This window comes from Anser cygnoides, chromosome 2 (genome assembly GCF_040182565.1).
Source record: "Anser cygnoides isolate HZ-2024a breed goose chromosome 2, Taihu_goose_T2T_genome, whole genome shotgun sequence".
NCBI classification, from domain to species: domain Eukaryota; kingdom Metazoa; phylum Chordata; class Aves; order Anseriformes; family Anatidae; genus Anser; species Anser cygnoides.
In genome coordinates this window covers 52,382,717-52,394,876 of record NC_089874.1, presented here as the reverse complement: position 1 = coordinate 52,394,876, position 12,160 = coordinate 52,382,717, and the positions used below count along the sequence as shown (strand labels likewise).

At 43.9% G+C, this 12,160-nt stretch overlaps 1 protein-coding gene across 1 annotated transcript in view; it reads right to left on the bottom strand.

Annotated features, from left to right (window-relative positions):
* MBOAT1 (membrane bound O-acyltransferase domain containing 1) overlaps positions 1 to 6,139 on the bottom strand; it is a 56,575-nt gene extending 50,436 nt beyond the window's left edge. The window contains exon 1 of the mRNA XM_048057971.2: positions 6,050 to 6,139. Coding sequence (XP_047913928.1) covers positions 6,050 to 6,139 — 90 coding nt within the window. The remainder of the gene's footprint in view (positions 1 to 6,049) is intronic.
* Positions 6,140 to 12,160: the final 6,021 nt, after the last annotated feature.

Below are 12,160 nucleotides of genomic sequence, written 5' to 3'. Positions count from 1 at the left end.
AATCAAGAAAGAGGCAGGTTATGAGGTTATGTACTAGAAACCGTGGCGGAAGAATTGTTCTAACATTTAGTGTTTGTTTTGTCTCGGACCAGGCAGTACTCTTATCAGTGGATCGACTAACTTTCCTTCTGGTTGTTGGGAGCATTATTCCTGCTGTTCAGAAAATACAGATGACAGAATGCTTCAAGCAGACAAAGCTCTCTGGTTAATAGTTAATGGTTTGAGTTTGGCTTTAAAAATTGTTTTTCTTTTGGATATTTTGTTAATAGAGGAATGATGGGAACAAACTATTAAGGAATTTTTAAATGTTTCAAAATAAATTTATCTGGTTCAGAAATACACTTAGAAGTTTTGTGTACTCACATTGTTAAGATTACAGTTTTTTTACCTGAAAATTTCTTATCACGAGGCAAGTGTGAAACACTAAAAATTGTTTCCCACCCAACTCCACTTAGGACGCAATATACTGTAAGCAGGCAAAGGAGGTTTAAAAAAAAATACAGCTGAAACTACGGTTTGTGTTTTTCTTTTTTGCTTTGTACTCACCTACAGTTCTGCAAAGCTGTTTAAAATGCTTTAAGTCAGGAAAGAAAAAAAAAAAAGAACTGGTGAAAATGAACTTTTCCAATCAAGGCCGTAAGGAGGGAGAACGATCAAATCCCATCTTGCTCTGGGGAGGGACAAGCCAAAGGGTTTTCCCTCAGCCCTTTCTCTCCAAGTGCAGTTCTCCCTGCCTGCAGAGCTGCGACAGGGTGACCAAGCTGAACCCGATACAGAACGGGCTGGATTCCACCTTATCAAAGTAACCAAACGAGCCTGACCAGTGCTGTACTCTGAAGAAACCACCAAATTCATGTCAGAGATGTTGGCTGTGCCTACGTTAGCAAGTAGCATGGCCCAGAAAGAGCAGATCTGGAGAGCAAAGCAGGTAATGCTGAGGACCCCACGCTCAGGTTACCCAGTGTGCCAAGTGGGGACAGTCAGGAGATTCATTCCCAAATTGTTATATTGACTGCACATTAACATAAATGCTCCCCTTATTAGTGGAGGATGGCGGAAATCTGTGCACCAGACTGTAACTCTAGGAGCAAGCCTGACTTTCTGGAAGCCCTCTGCAGATACTCTCACTAAGCTACCTGAGGATCCAGAAGACTAAGTTTCGTACCCTCAAGGACACCTGCAACTACTAGGTGACATATGGTATTTTTTTACTCTGAGAGAAACTAAGCCTGCTGACCTCAGACCCTTTATTTGGTTTTAGACAAGTACAGGAGGTCAAATTCACCTCTGCACTGATGCCAAGCCCAGTGCCTCAGCATCCCCTGCCCAGGGAGTACCAGCACCATTTGCAGTTTAGTAAGCCTCAAGAGCTGTCCGTTCTCACCTGTAACAACAGCCAAGGAGCAGCCAGGGCACTAAACACCATGCCAGGCCAGCCAACATGCAATAAATCCTAAGCATCAGGGGCTCCCCTGAAAGCACAGAGCCAGCTCTGTGCTCAGTGCCTAGACCCCAGTGCTGGTGCCCAAGCTTCATCACTACTTTAAACTGTCTCAGAATAGCTGCAGGGCACTGCTAAATCACTCCCGATGTGATTAATGCACAGGGAAGGTTACAGGAAACTTTATGCAGCACTCTAATGCTTATTTTTCCAGGTCTCATTTAACACAAATGAGAAGGAAAGTGCTTAAAAGGGGGAAAATTGCAAGCGGCTGATTCCCATTGCACTCTTGTCCCTTGCCAAATGAAAAACTTACTAGGACAGACTTTATTTTCAAGGAATGAAGGGATGTGGAAATATTTACACACACAGTATCAAGACATCAGCCATGAGGTCAAAGACTCTGATGCCAAACTGAGGGAGAACATGTTGAAAAAGGCAATGCATGTTTCCAAGGCAGAGGAAAATGTGTATCGTTGCAATTGTTAATAATAACTGACCTGAACAAAAAGAAACACTTTGGAGACAGCCTTAATCCTTGGGAAGAGCTATGCCTCCACCTCAGGGCTGTCTCAGTAACATACAGCATCCCAGACCCTGCACAAGCAGAAGAGTGGCTTTGCTCTACATGCACAGAAAAGCTGTGCAGAACCACAAGCACTACGAACTGTGCCCTGCTGGGGACCCAAAACAGGGTCAGCAACACAGTGCCCCCATTCTTCAACAGATTGCTGTGTTCTTCAGGCCATTATAGTAAAAAGCTAATGATTTCCTTTACAGGCTACAGTTTTTCAGAATCTGGGTATCGAAAAGCCAAAAAAATATAAAAATTAAAGCTGCTTTTGGAAGCATAACATCTCTTTGTAAATATGTATTAATACGTTGATTTCATATGCCATTTTTCCTTATTGTTCTCAAATAACTGAGGGTTGCACAGCTTTATTTTTTCCAGCTGAGGGCATGTCAGGCAGGGAGGCAGTAAATCTGACAGTGCTGCCGCAATTCAAAACGAAAACACTGAATTTTCAATTGCAGAGTGACTGGCATTAGGGAATTAAAATAAAGCCGAGTTCATACCAAACCTGACCAGTTACTGCTGTCACCTTCAAGTAGCTTTTTTCAGGTAAAAATTAGGCATTAACTCCACTTTTCTTTTCAGTGAACTTCTATCTTCAGTTATCTTGCCTCGATCTGTAACAAATTGCTTTTTTTTTTCCCCATCAGCACTACGTCTTCTAATGCTTATGTTGAAGACAGGTAAAGAAACCATCAGGTTCCTGCCTAAGTCTCTCAAGTTCCTAGACAGCTAAATCTTTATTTGTCTTTTTTGACCCCAAAAAATAAATTAGAAAATTTATGCAAATCAGCTGAGGACTAATGAGTCTTCTGACAAGCTAAAACCAGGAAATGGGGAAGCAACATTGGAGTGAGAGCAAAACAGTAAGTTGAAAAAGTGTTACATTTAACAACCCCCCAATTTTGAGATCAGAATTTGTGTTGATGTTTGATAAAGAAAGAAAACAGCACATATTTATCAACAACAACAATACCACCACAGTTCACGAGCACGCTTTGAGCTATTTGAACTGAAAGGAGGGCAGTAAGTCTTCTCTAATACTTCAGCTACTACAGGGCTCAGATGCATGCCCTTCAGTCCCTCACAGAGTTAGTGGTTGATTCAAACTGTTGCCAAAACATGAATATGCAGGTCAGCTGCAGTGAAAGGATTAAAAGATAAGGTGCACAGCTAGCAGCCAAAGCATCCCGTGTTAGGTTTAAATGCATATTTTTCCCCTCGGGGGCAATGCGGCAGGCCTCATCAATGAAAACCCTCCAGTTAAAAACCCTCCAATATAAACACGAGAAGATGCTCATACACCGTTTTTTGAGGGATGCTCCTTGAACACGACGCATTTCCTTGAAAGTCAACAAACGTGGTACCGTCAGAGGCAGGTCAGGGTCCGGCCTGCTAAACAACACGGTTTGTTGTGGGGCAGCTGCGGTATGGCACCTGGGCAGCTGCTTCCAAGGCAACCCAGGGCACCAAGGGAGCTGTACTGCAAAATGACCCTGCCAAGTGAAACTTCCTTCAGCCAAATGTTTTAACCCCTCGAACCTGACCATCCTACTTCTAGAGATGCCCAGAGCTGAAGAAGGCATGGTAGAAATGCTGTATGGATAAATGATGCCATTAAACATACTTTTAATATACCTCTAGATTGTGCACTTATTTCTTCGCCGTATTTATATACAAATGCATTTTGCTTACAGAAATTACACTATTAAAAGTTTAATCCTAAAGTTACCACATCTCACTGATTTGTGCTAGAGGAAGATGTCCTAAAAGTCAGTGATTTAGGGTACATACGATCAAAAAAAAGAAAAAAAATATATTTTGCCACACGTTACCATATAAGCCTACTGGAGGGGATGGTGCTCCAGAATTAGTGATTTGTAGCATGTGTGACAAGAAAAACAAACAATCAAAACACCCCCCCTCTTTTTCCAAATGCTGCCGGAGGTGTGTCATTGACCTAGCCAGATATTTTTAGAACACAAGTCAGCTAAACTTCAAAGTCTGCTTTCCTGGGATATGAGGATGAATTGAACACAACGAGTCTTTTCATCCTCTTTCAAGCTCATTAATCTTGTTACCGAATATAGCTCTTCCTTAAAAAAAATGATATTTCAATGTTAAATTCAAAGATAAATCATCCATTAAAGAACCATGTAAATACACTCTGAGACTTTGGGGCTATTTTAGCATCTAAAGCAGAAAACATTGCTATGTTCTCATGCGATACACTATCTAGTAAATAAAACATGAGCAGTCTGCCAGGTACATCGTGCAGCTAGGAATTACACCCTCTGGCTTTTAAACCTATGTCACAGTTGGTAAAATAAATTAAAAAAACAATGTGAAAAATGATGTTCTCAGGTTCAGCCCTGCTTCCTATGGTTAGTGACACACTGGCTGCTTGCAAGATGACAAAACATTTTCCACCTACCATGGCTGTAGCTTTTCTGACCTTGGCAACGAAAGGCTAACAATCACTACTTTCATTTGCCCGACCTTCAGCTCAACACTTTTTCTGATTTTTCTCATAGGCTGGAACCTCTCTCAGGGCACAGACCTCACGGGAAGAGGTCTGTGCAGAAGTGACAAGCCCTCTGTGTCGAGGCAGCCACGTCCAGCTTTCCCACAGCTCCATGCTCCCTCCGCCTGCACACCTCACACCGTACTCTCCCGTTTTTGGGGGAGCAGGGACAAGAAAACCCAGCAGGCACGCACCCCCTGCCTGCCATCAGCAACTGGCTCAAACAGTCCCAGGGTCCTGGGACAGGCAGGGCACACAACCAGATGCAGCAGCGCATCCTCCAGCCGGGAGAAGCGTGGGGAGGGTTTTCCCACCGCCAGCATCATCTTCCTACCAGGGTGCTGAAAGCTTCGAAGGAAAAGCTGCAGGCCATCCATTGGCACAGCTCGGTGACCCAGCCAGCCCAATGTGTGTGCGCTCCACGCTGCTGCAAACAAGCTGGAGCAGCAAATGCACACTGCTCAGGGCCCCTTCCCCCTTTTCCTACTCACCAGTCATGGCGCACAGCACCTCGAACGGGAGGTGATCACCTTTCCTGCCCCTTCTCCTGAACATCAGTATTAGCTGATAGATAATTATAAGCCTTTATCGCTTAAAAATTTTAGTGTTGAGCCACAGATCTCTTTTTCGCAGCAAAAACTGCTATTAAAAAAATAAAATGAAAAATTAGCGTGTTTGGGGCTTTAATCTATGAAATGCTGTATTTCTTGCCCAACTTTAAAAACAAATAGTAGCAAAAAATGGCACGTGGCACCGGCCGCTCTGAACAGAAGAGAAAGCAAGTAAGTCCCAATCTTCTGCTGACTTCTAGCAAGCTGTTCCTGCCGCCCGGGTTTCTCGGAGCACAGCTCTGTCTCCTCGCAGCTTGGTGGAGACTTGTCCTGGCCAGCACAAACTTCCAGAGCGAACTTCCTCGTCGCTGGAAGAATGCAGGAAAAAGGCAGCAGGTGCATGCAGGCTCGAAACAACAAAAGGAGGGGTGTGTGTGTGTGTGTGTGTGCAGGGTGTGGAGAAGCAGCACTTTCTGCTGGAGGTCAGCGTAACCGGGAGGCTGTAAGCAACCAGGCAACGCCGCTGCCCGGAGGGCATTACGCCGGGAAGGGCTTTGTGCAGCTCGCTCTGCTGGGAGGCTGCTTTCCACGTTTCTCCGGGCGGGCGCTTTGCATTGCGCTGGCAGGGTGCTGGAGGAGCTGTGCCCGTGCCCGTGCCCGTGCTCTCTCCCCGGTGCGCCACCCGGCACGGCACGGCACGGCCCGGAACCATGCGGGCTGAGCAACCGGAGGCGCTACAAATCCCCCCGCTGCTGCGACCTGCAGCATCCTCAGCACCAGGGGCTTCTGTCAGGGCGCTGCCGGAAAAACAACGGCTTCCCACCCAGGCAGCCGGCAAACCGAGCCACCAGCGCCTCCAGCTCGCCCCGGGGGGCTGCACAGCCCTGAATTTAGCCCAGTCCAGCCAAGCCCAGCTCGGCTCACCCCGACCCGGTCCCCCCCGGGGGGCTGCAGCTCACCTGGTCCAGCGGGATGCCCAGCAGCGCGCTCAGCGGGTGCAGCAGCGTGGAGCCGGTGGTGCGGTGCGGGGCTGCGGGCGCCTCGGCCATGCTGCATCCCCGCCGGGACACCTCCGCTCCGCACCCGGCACCCAGCACCCGGCACCCGGCACCCGGCACCCAGCACCCGGCACCCAACGCCCAGCGCCGCCGCCGGGCCGCGGGGGGGCGCACGGCAGGGCGGGGACAGCGGGCCGGGGAGGGGCTCCCGGCCGTGCTCGTGCTCGTGCCCGTGTCCGTGCTCGTGCCCGTGCCCGTGCCCTGGGCTCGGCTCTTCTGCATCCCGGCTCTGCCAGCCGAGCATCCCCAGCCGGGCGTCCCTCGCCCCACGCCGGTGCCGCCGGAGGTTGTTCGGGAGGATTGCCGAGCGCCCAGCGTTTTTGGAAACCCAGATGCAGTGACTTTTTTCCCGACAGGGGAAAAATGAGAAAGGAGTGGGGGTTTTAACTGGTGCGATTAGGTTGCGAGTGAGATATGGTTATAAAGGTGGCCTTTTTTCTGCCCCGATCGCCTGTCTGCAGGAGTGTTGGTGCACCTTCCACTGACAATGCAGTATTGTGTCGCAGGGGGAGCTTTCTGTTCAGCTGTGCTGCTGACGTGTTTAGGGCCTGAAGTGCCCCAAGAGTCCTTTGCAGGCTCGGCACCAGGCTCTTTCAGCGGCCATCGTTTTCTCCAAATAATTGTCGGCAAGCCCTACTGAAAGTGCCCTGCTTGTACTGTGCAAGTGAGTGCTGGGCTGGAAAATCCAGGCAAAAACTATTCTGTAGGGAAGTTTTACAGGAGTGACATTCCCTATTGCTTATGTGGTGCCAGTTTGTGCACATGCATATAAACATACGTATGTACATACCTGCACACGCATGCTCAAAGCAGGACAAGAGAGCCATTTGGAAGGACTGGGTAGCCATGTGTAAGACTGCCTAACATTTTCCAGTAGAAGTCCCTCTTTCCAGTGTAAAATTTGCCAGCCTGAAAATGTCTGGATGGAACTTTCCATGGGCCGTGTCTGCCGCAAAGGGATCGCTTGTTGAACTTTGGCTAAAATCGTTAACCTGATTTTGGGAACAGAATAAAAGTGATTTATTACACACGCTACTCTGGGGCAATGACTTCAAGTTTAGGTATGGTAGTTGTCCTGGAAGCAAGGAAGTGCCTTTCTCTGGCCTTGTGAGACTACTCAGCAGTGACCAACTGAGAGAGTCCTGGGGAAAAATACGCACATCATGTATATGGAGAACTGGGGGCTCAGTGTATAGCTTCTCTGAAGGCCGTAAGCATTCTTCAGCCCCTCGCAGTTCCTCCGTGTGAGCAGGTTCCCTGTCTGCCTGCCCCTAAAGGAGCAGAGCAGGGTACTGCAGGGCTCCAAGCGCAGGAACTTAGAGTGTTTGCCTGCCTCTCACGGGCAGTACTCGGCCACCTCGTGGGGTGTGGAGCGGAGACAGAAGCAGCTGGAAGGAGAAATGGATAGGTAGAGAAAGCCAGAAGCGAAAGCACCAGAATTAGAAAGGTGGCAGTTCCAGCTAAGTCCAAGTGAGAGCACGCTCCTGTCTCAGCGAAGACACATTTATGATACACTGTGCTTAGACTAGAAAGCTCTCCTACACCCAAAGATGCTTGAATGGGTCCAGCCGAAGTGCCTTTGCACCACTGCCATATATTTGTTATAAACTAATTTGCACATGGGAATTGTATGTCACTGTCTGTCCCCCCCTCTCTGCTGGCAGGACCACCAGATGTGAAATAGCCGTGACCAGTCAGCCCAGAAGGTTGGTTAGGTCTCTTGTCGCTGATGGGGACAACTGTGGGTGCTTGGGCAAGGCGTACAAGAAACATGCCAAACACAGGGCAATCCTCTCACGTTGTACTCTCACAGCTCCTCGCCATCAGACGCCCAAGACGGAAATTTCATCTGGTGTATCATGTTTAATAGCCGCTGGTGGGCCTACGTTACATGCCTAATATTTTTTGAATTCAGTCATATTTGTGGCCTCCACAGTATCCTGTGAGTTCTGCTATTTAATTATGTGCTGCATGAAAAAGTACTTCCTTGTGTTTGTTTTAAAACAGCTGCCTTGTAATTTCATTGGGTGCTGTCTTGTCCTTGTGCTGTGAGAAGTAAGTGAATAATCACTGCTTAATCACCTCCCCTGTGCTATTCATATCTTTATGTATCATCAGTTGTCTATTTAATCTCTCATTATATGGACCTTACTGATCTCTTTGTTCTTCCTTTCCAAGCTTTTCTGCACCTATTTTTGAAATGGAGAGACTATAGAAGTATGTAGTAACATAGTATTTTGTTCTATATTCCTTTACCAAGAATTCCCAACATCATCCCCAATGACTTCAGTCTATTTTCTTAAAAGTAGTTTAAAGCCCAACATGTGTATGTATAATCAAGAGTTGTTTTTTTCCTATTTAGATTTATTATTAAATTTTAACAGTCCTTAAATTGTCCCGCAATACAATATTGTGAAATCTGTTGCAACTCTATAATCAGGCTTTGATTATCCTGAATTATTTCATATCCTTGCTAAGTCTGTCATCTCATCTCCTTTTCCAAAACCTGATTAATGTGTTCAACAGGACAGATTCCTTTGTATCAATTCCCAACTTGACATTTAATTTCTCACCCTTTGTTTATTACCTTTCAAACAGGTGGAAATCCACGAAGGGATAGTTCCTACTGTTCTGTGATTATTTAATTGTTGTGGGTGAAAAACCTTACCCCAAAGCTCTGAAAGTACAAATATACTTTCCTGACAGGATCACCCTTCACATATTCTTCGGAGAATACTAAGAGGTTTGTGACGTGTAACTTCTTTACAGTGGCTGTATTTTCCCCATTACATCATATTTACCTGGGTGCCTACTCATTTCATCCTTTGTTCTACAGTTTGCATGGGGGAGTGAGGAGCGCCGCTCTGTGATTCTCTGACCCTGCCTGACTGATACGGGGAATTTGACTTTTCAGTGGAAGATTTTCTCTTATGCCTTAACAGGAAAAGACAATTCGCTGGAGAATGTAGAGAAGTTGCAAGGACAGCCATTTAACAGGGGAGGCGGGATGAAGGTTGCCAACATAGCAGGCAAGCACAGAGTAGTGACACTATGAGACACCTAGAACAACCTCATCAATAGAAATGTTAGTCCGCTACTAAAAATCCCTTCTATCTTCTCACAGCTGTTTTAAACTTGCAAACAGTAAGTTGGGACAATATGGACAAATTTGGAAGTGTGTGGTGGTGGGGAGAAAGCAAGAGTTTGATTCCACAGTTAAGGAAGTTGTAATGTGAAAATGCCCATAAGGTATCTTCTAGAAATGAAACTCATCCAGAAATTACTCCTGTGATCCTTTTGCATCAGTATGAAGGGAAATTGTTTTGTTTTCAAATCCTGATTCCTTTTGACAAGTCGGAATCTCAGGCAAAGGGGCTGTGGTGGCCAGTGGATGAACCACAGGTCTAGATGGTAAGCGATGCTGCATGAAACAAAGCTGAGCACCTGAGAGAGGAAGGGATTGTTGTTTGTTTTTCTTGGTAACATCAATACATGCACGTGGCCGTGAAGTCATAGCAGTGAAGGCTTTCCGCATTACCAAAAGAGAATGTTATCTGTGCATTTATCCTCCTTCAGAGATGGTGGAATGATTACTTTTGTTATTTTCAGATAATAGTGAATTGGAATCAGGATCTACTGATACAAAATTAAAGAAAGCAATGAACAGAGATTAACATTCACTTAGTAATTTGTGACTGACTCTACCAACATGAGGCCTTCTGTGTTTACACTTGAGATAATTTTGCAGGCTCATTTCTTTTCCTGCTGCTGAAAGGGATCCTTTGACCTTTAATAAAGCCAGTGGTCACAAGGCAAGCAGACATAAATCTAGAAAGATTCTTTTTTTCCATTTACTAGTTACTTGAAAAGGAGATGGTTTTTATTAGTTTATATCACATTTTTTTGTGAACTCTACTACAGTTTATTCAGGAGCAATTTGAGATGTAACAGAGTCTATTTGTAATACAGCTTGAAACTAAAAACCTGGAAGGACATTTTGTGATTTGCAGAATAAGAAGCTGCAAAAGTTAAGTAAGAATTACTTCTGACTAATATGAAAAAGGAAAGGATTCATGGAAATACTTCAGGTTCCAGGCCGTAACTATTGGAAAAATGCTGATTTCTGTTCAAATACATTTAGGGAAATCAAGAGAAGAATTTTGTAAAGAAAATAGATGATGTCTAGAGCTACTGAAATAATGTTTTCTTTAAAGAAATATTTTTTCTCCTAAAAAAATTATGGTAGTATTCTTAAGAAAGTGCTTCAATACACTCATACAAAGGCAAATCTTAGTGCATGAAAGTTTTTGATATTAGCAGTCTTTCAAAATTCCAGTTGTAAATTTATAAGGAACCATCAGCATATCCAGCTGAACTCTTTTTACCTGTATCAAATGAAAACAGAACACAAAGTTAATTTAATATAGCCTGACTTTTCAGCTTCTTTGCCTTGTACTTTCACAGATAACTTTTTTTTTCTCTAGTAATCATCTCAGTCTTCACAGCAGAAGTAGCAGAGTTTGTTCTCTTCTACCATCTAGAGGGGAAACTGTACAACATGTAGAAAATTATTTTAGCTTTGCCAAAAAGTTAGAGAGAGAAATAGTTCCTATTTTTATTTAGGAAAAAAAAAAAAAAAGAGAGAGAGAGAGAGAAAATTGCTGATAGTGTTTCCATAAGGGTTAGGCAATTTACAGTGTCAATCAATATCTGTTTGTTTTTGGTTTTAATATTGTTTTCCATGGGTCTTTTCTGCACCAGAACTAATAGGTGAGAAAAAAAAAATAATGTTGAAACCAGTCAGGACTCACTGTTAGCAGAAAGTTATTATGGTGTTTTTAAATCTGTAGGCATTACTCTATAATTTCTTTTAAAGAGAAATTAAACTTCTATAAGCAATCAAGCCCTTTCACTTATAGTTACAAATCTTATGGAAAAGATTAAATAACATTGAAGAAAACATTCAGTACTGGTGTGTGAATTTAGAGAGCCAAAATCTACAAAGTTTTTTTGTCCAGTAATGCTATCAAATAACACTGATAGCTAAAATAACTGCTCCACAACGTGTATTGCCTGAATTAGAGAGCTAGCAACACTAGTGTTAACTGAAGGCTTAGTCCTACAGTACACTGTTAAAGAGCTGTAATTGTTTGTGTTACTGTTTTAGTTGTGGATAGTCATAACCTTTTCAAATAATGTCCAAAGGGGGAAAATAAAAAAAGATAAGTATGATTTGAAGCTGATGAGTGTAATTTAAGTTGAGCAATATATTAATTATGCAACTACAAGAATTTCTGGATTGTAAAGATTTTCTAATCTGTTTGATAGAAATTGCCTTTTTCTGTTTTAAATTGGTTCTTCATAATTCTATTTGAGTGAATACCTGTAGCAGTCTAAATCAACACATGCTCAGATAAAATTGTATACAGGCTCTCATTATCCCATTTTGATTGCTGAAACATTTTTTTTTCTGCAGCTTTGGTAAATTTACCTTTGTTTGATCAGAATGCTCCCACAACAAGTATTTCCTGCACTCACCACTTTGAACTTCACTCCCATTTTTGTGTATTTTCTTTTGCTCCATCTTGTTTCATTCTTCTTTTTCTAGCTTCTGCATTGTCTACCCATCTATCCTAAGATAAGCATTGGCTCTTGTATTAGATTTTCAAACAAGCACTCCTGGGGTTTCTTCTGAACTTGCCCTTTGATAATGAGGAGTTGACCCTAATAAGCATTCAAGATTAATATACTATCTTCTTTTTAATTAGTTCTTAAAACTTATCTTTTCTTATTGTTTCAAGGAGGGAAATAAGCTTTTCTACTGGAAGCTTGTCAACAGAGTTGTTACGCTGGGATCACAGCGTATTCACTGATTAGTGCTGTCTTATTGTTTCCTTGGCCTCTTATGCCAGCTGGTCTGTATCCAGCTTTGAATCCTGCCTCCTACTTAGATCATTAGCCCTTTCAGACAAGGATGCCTGCATTATTCTTTGCTTGTGTAACATCCAGCAA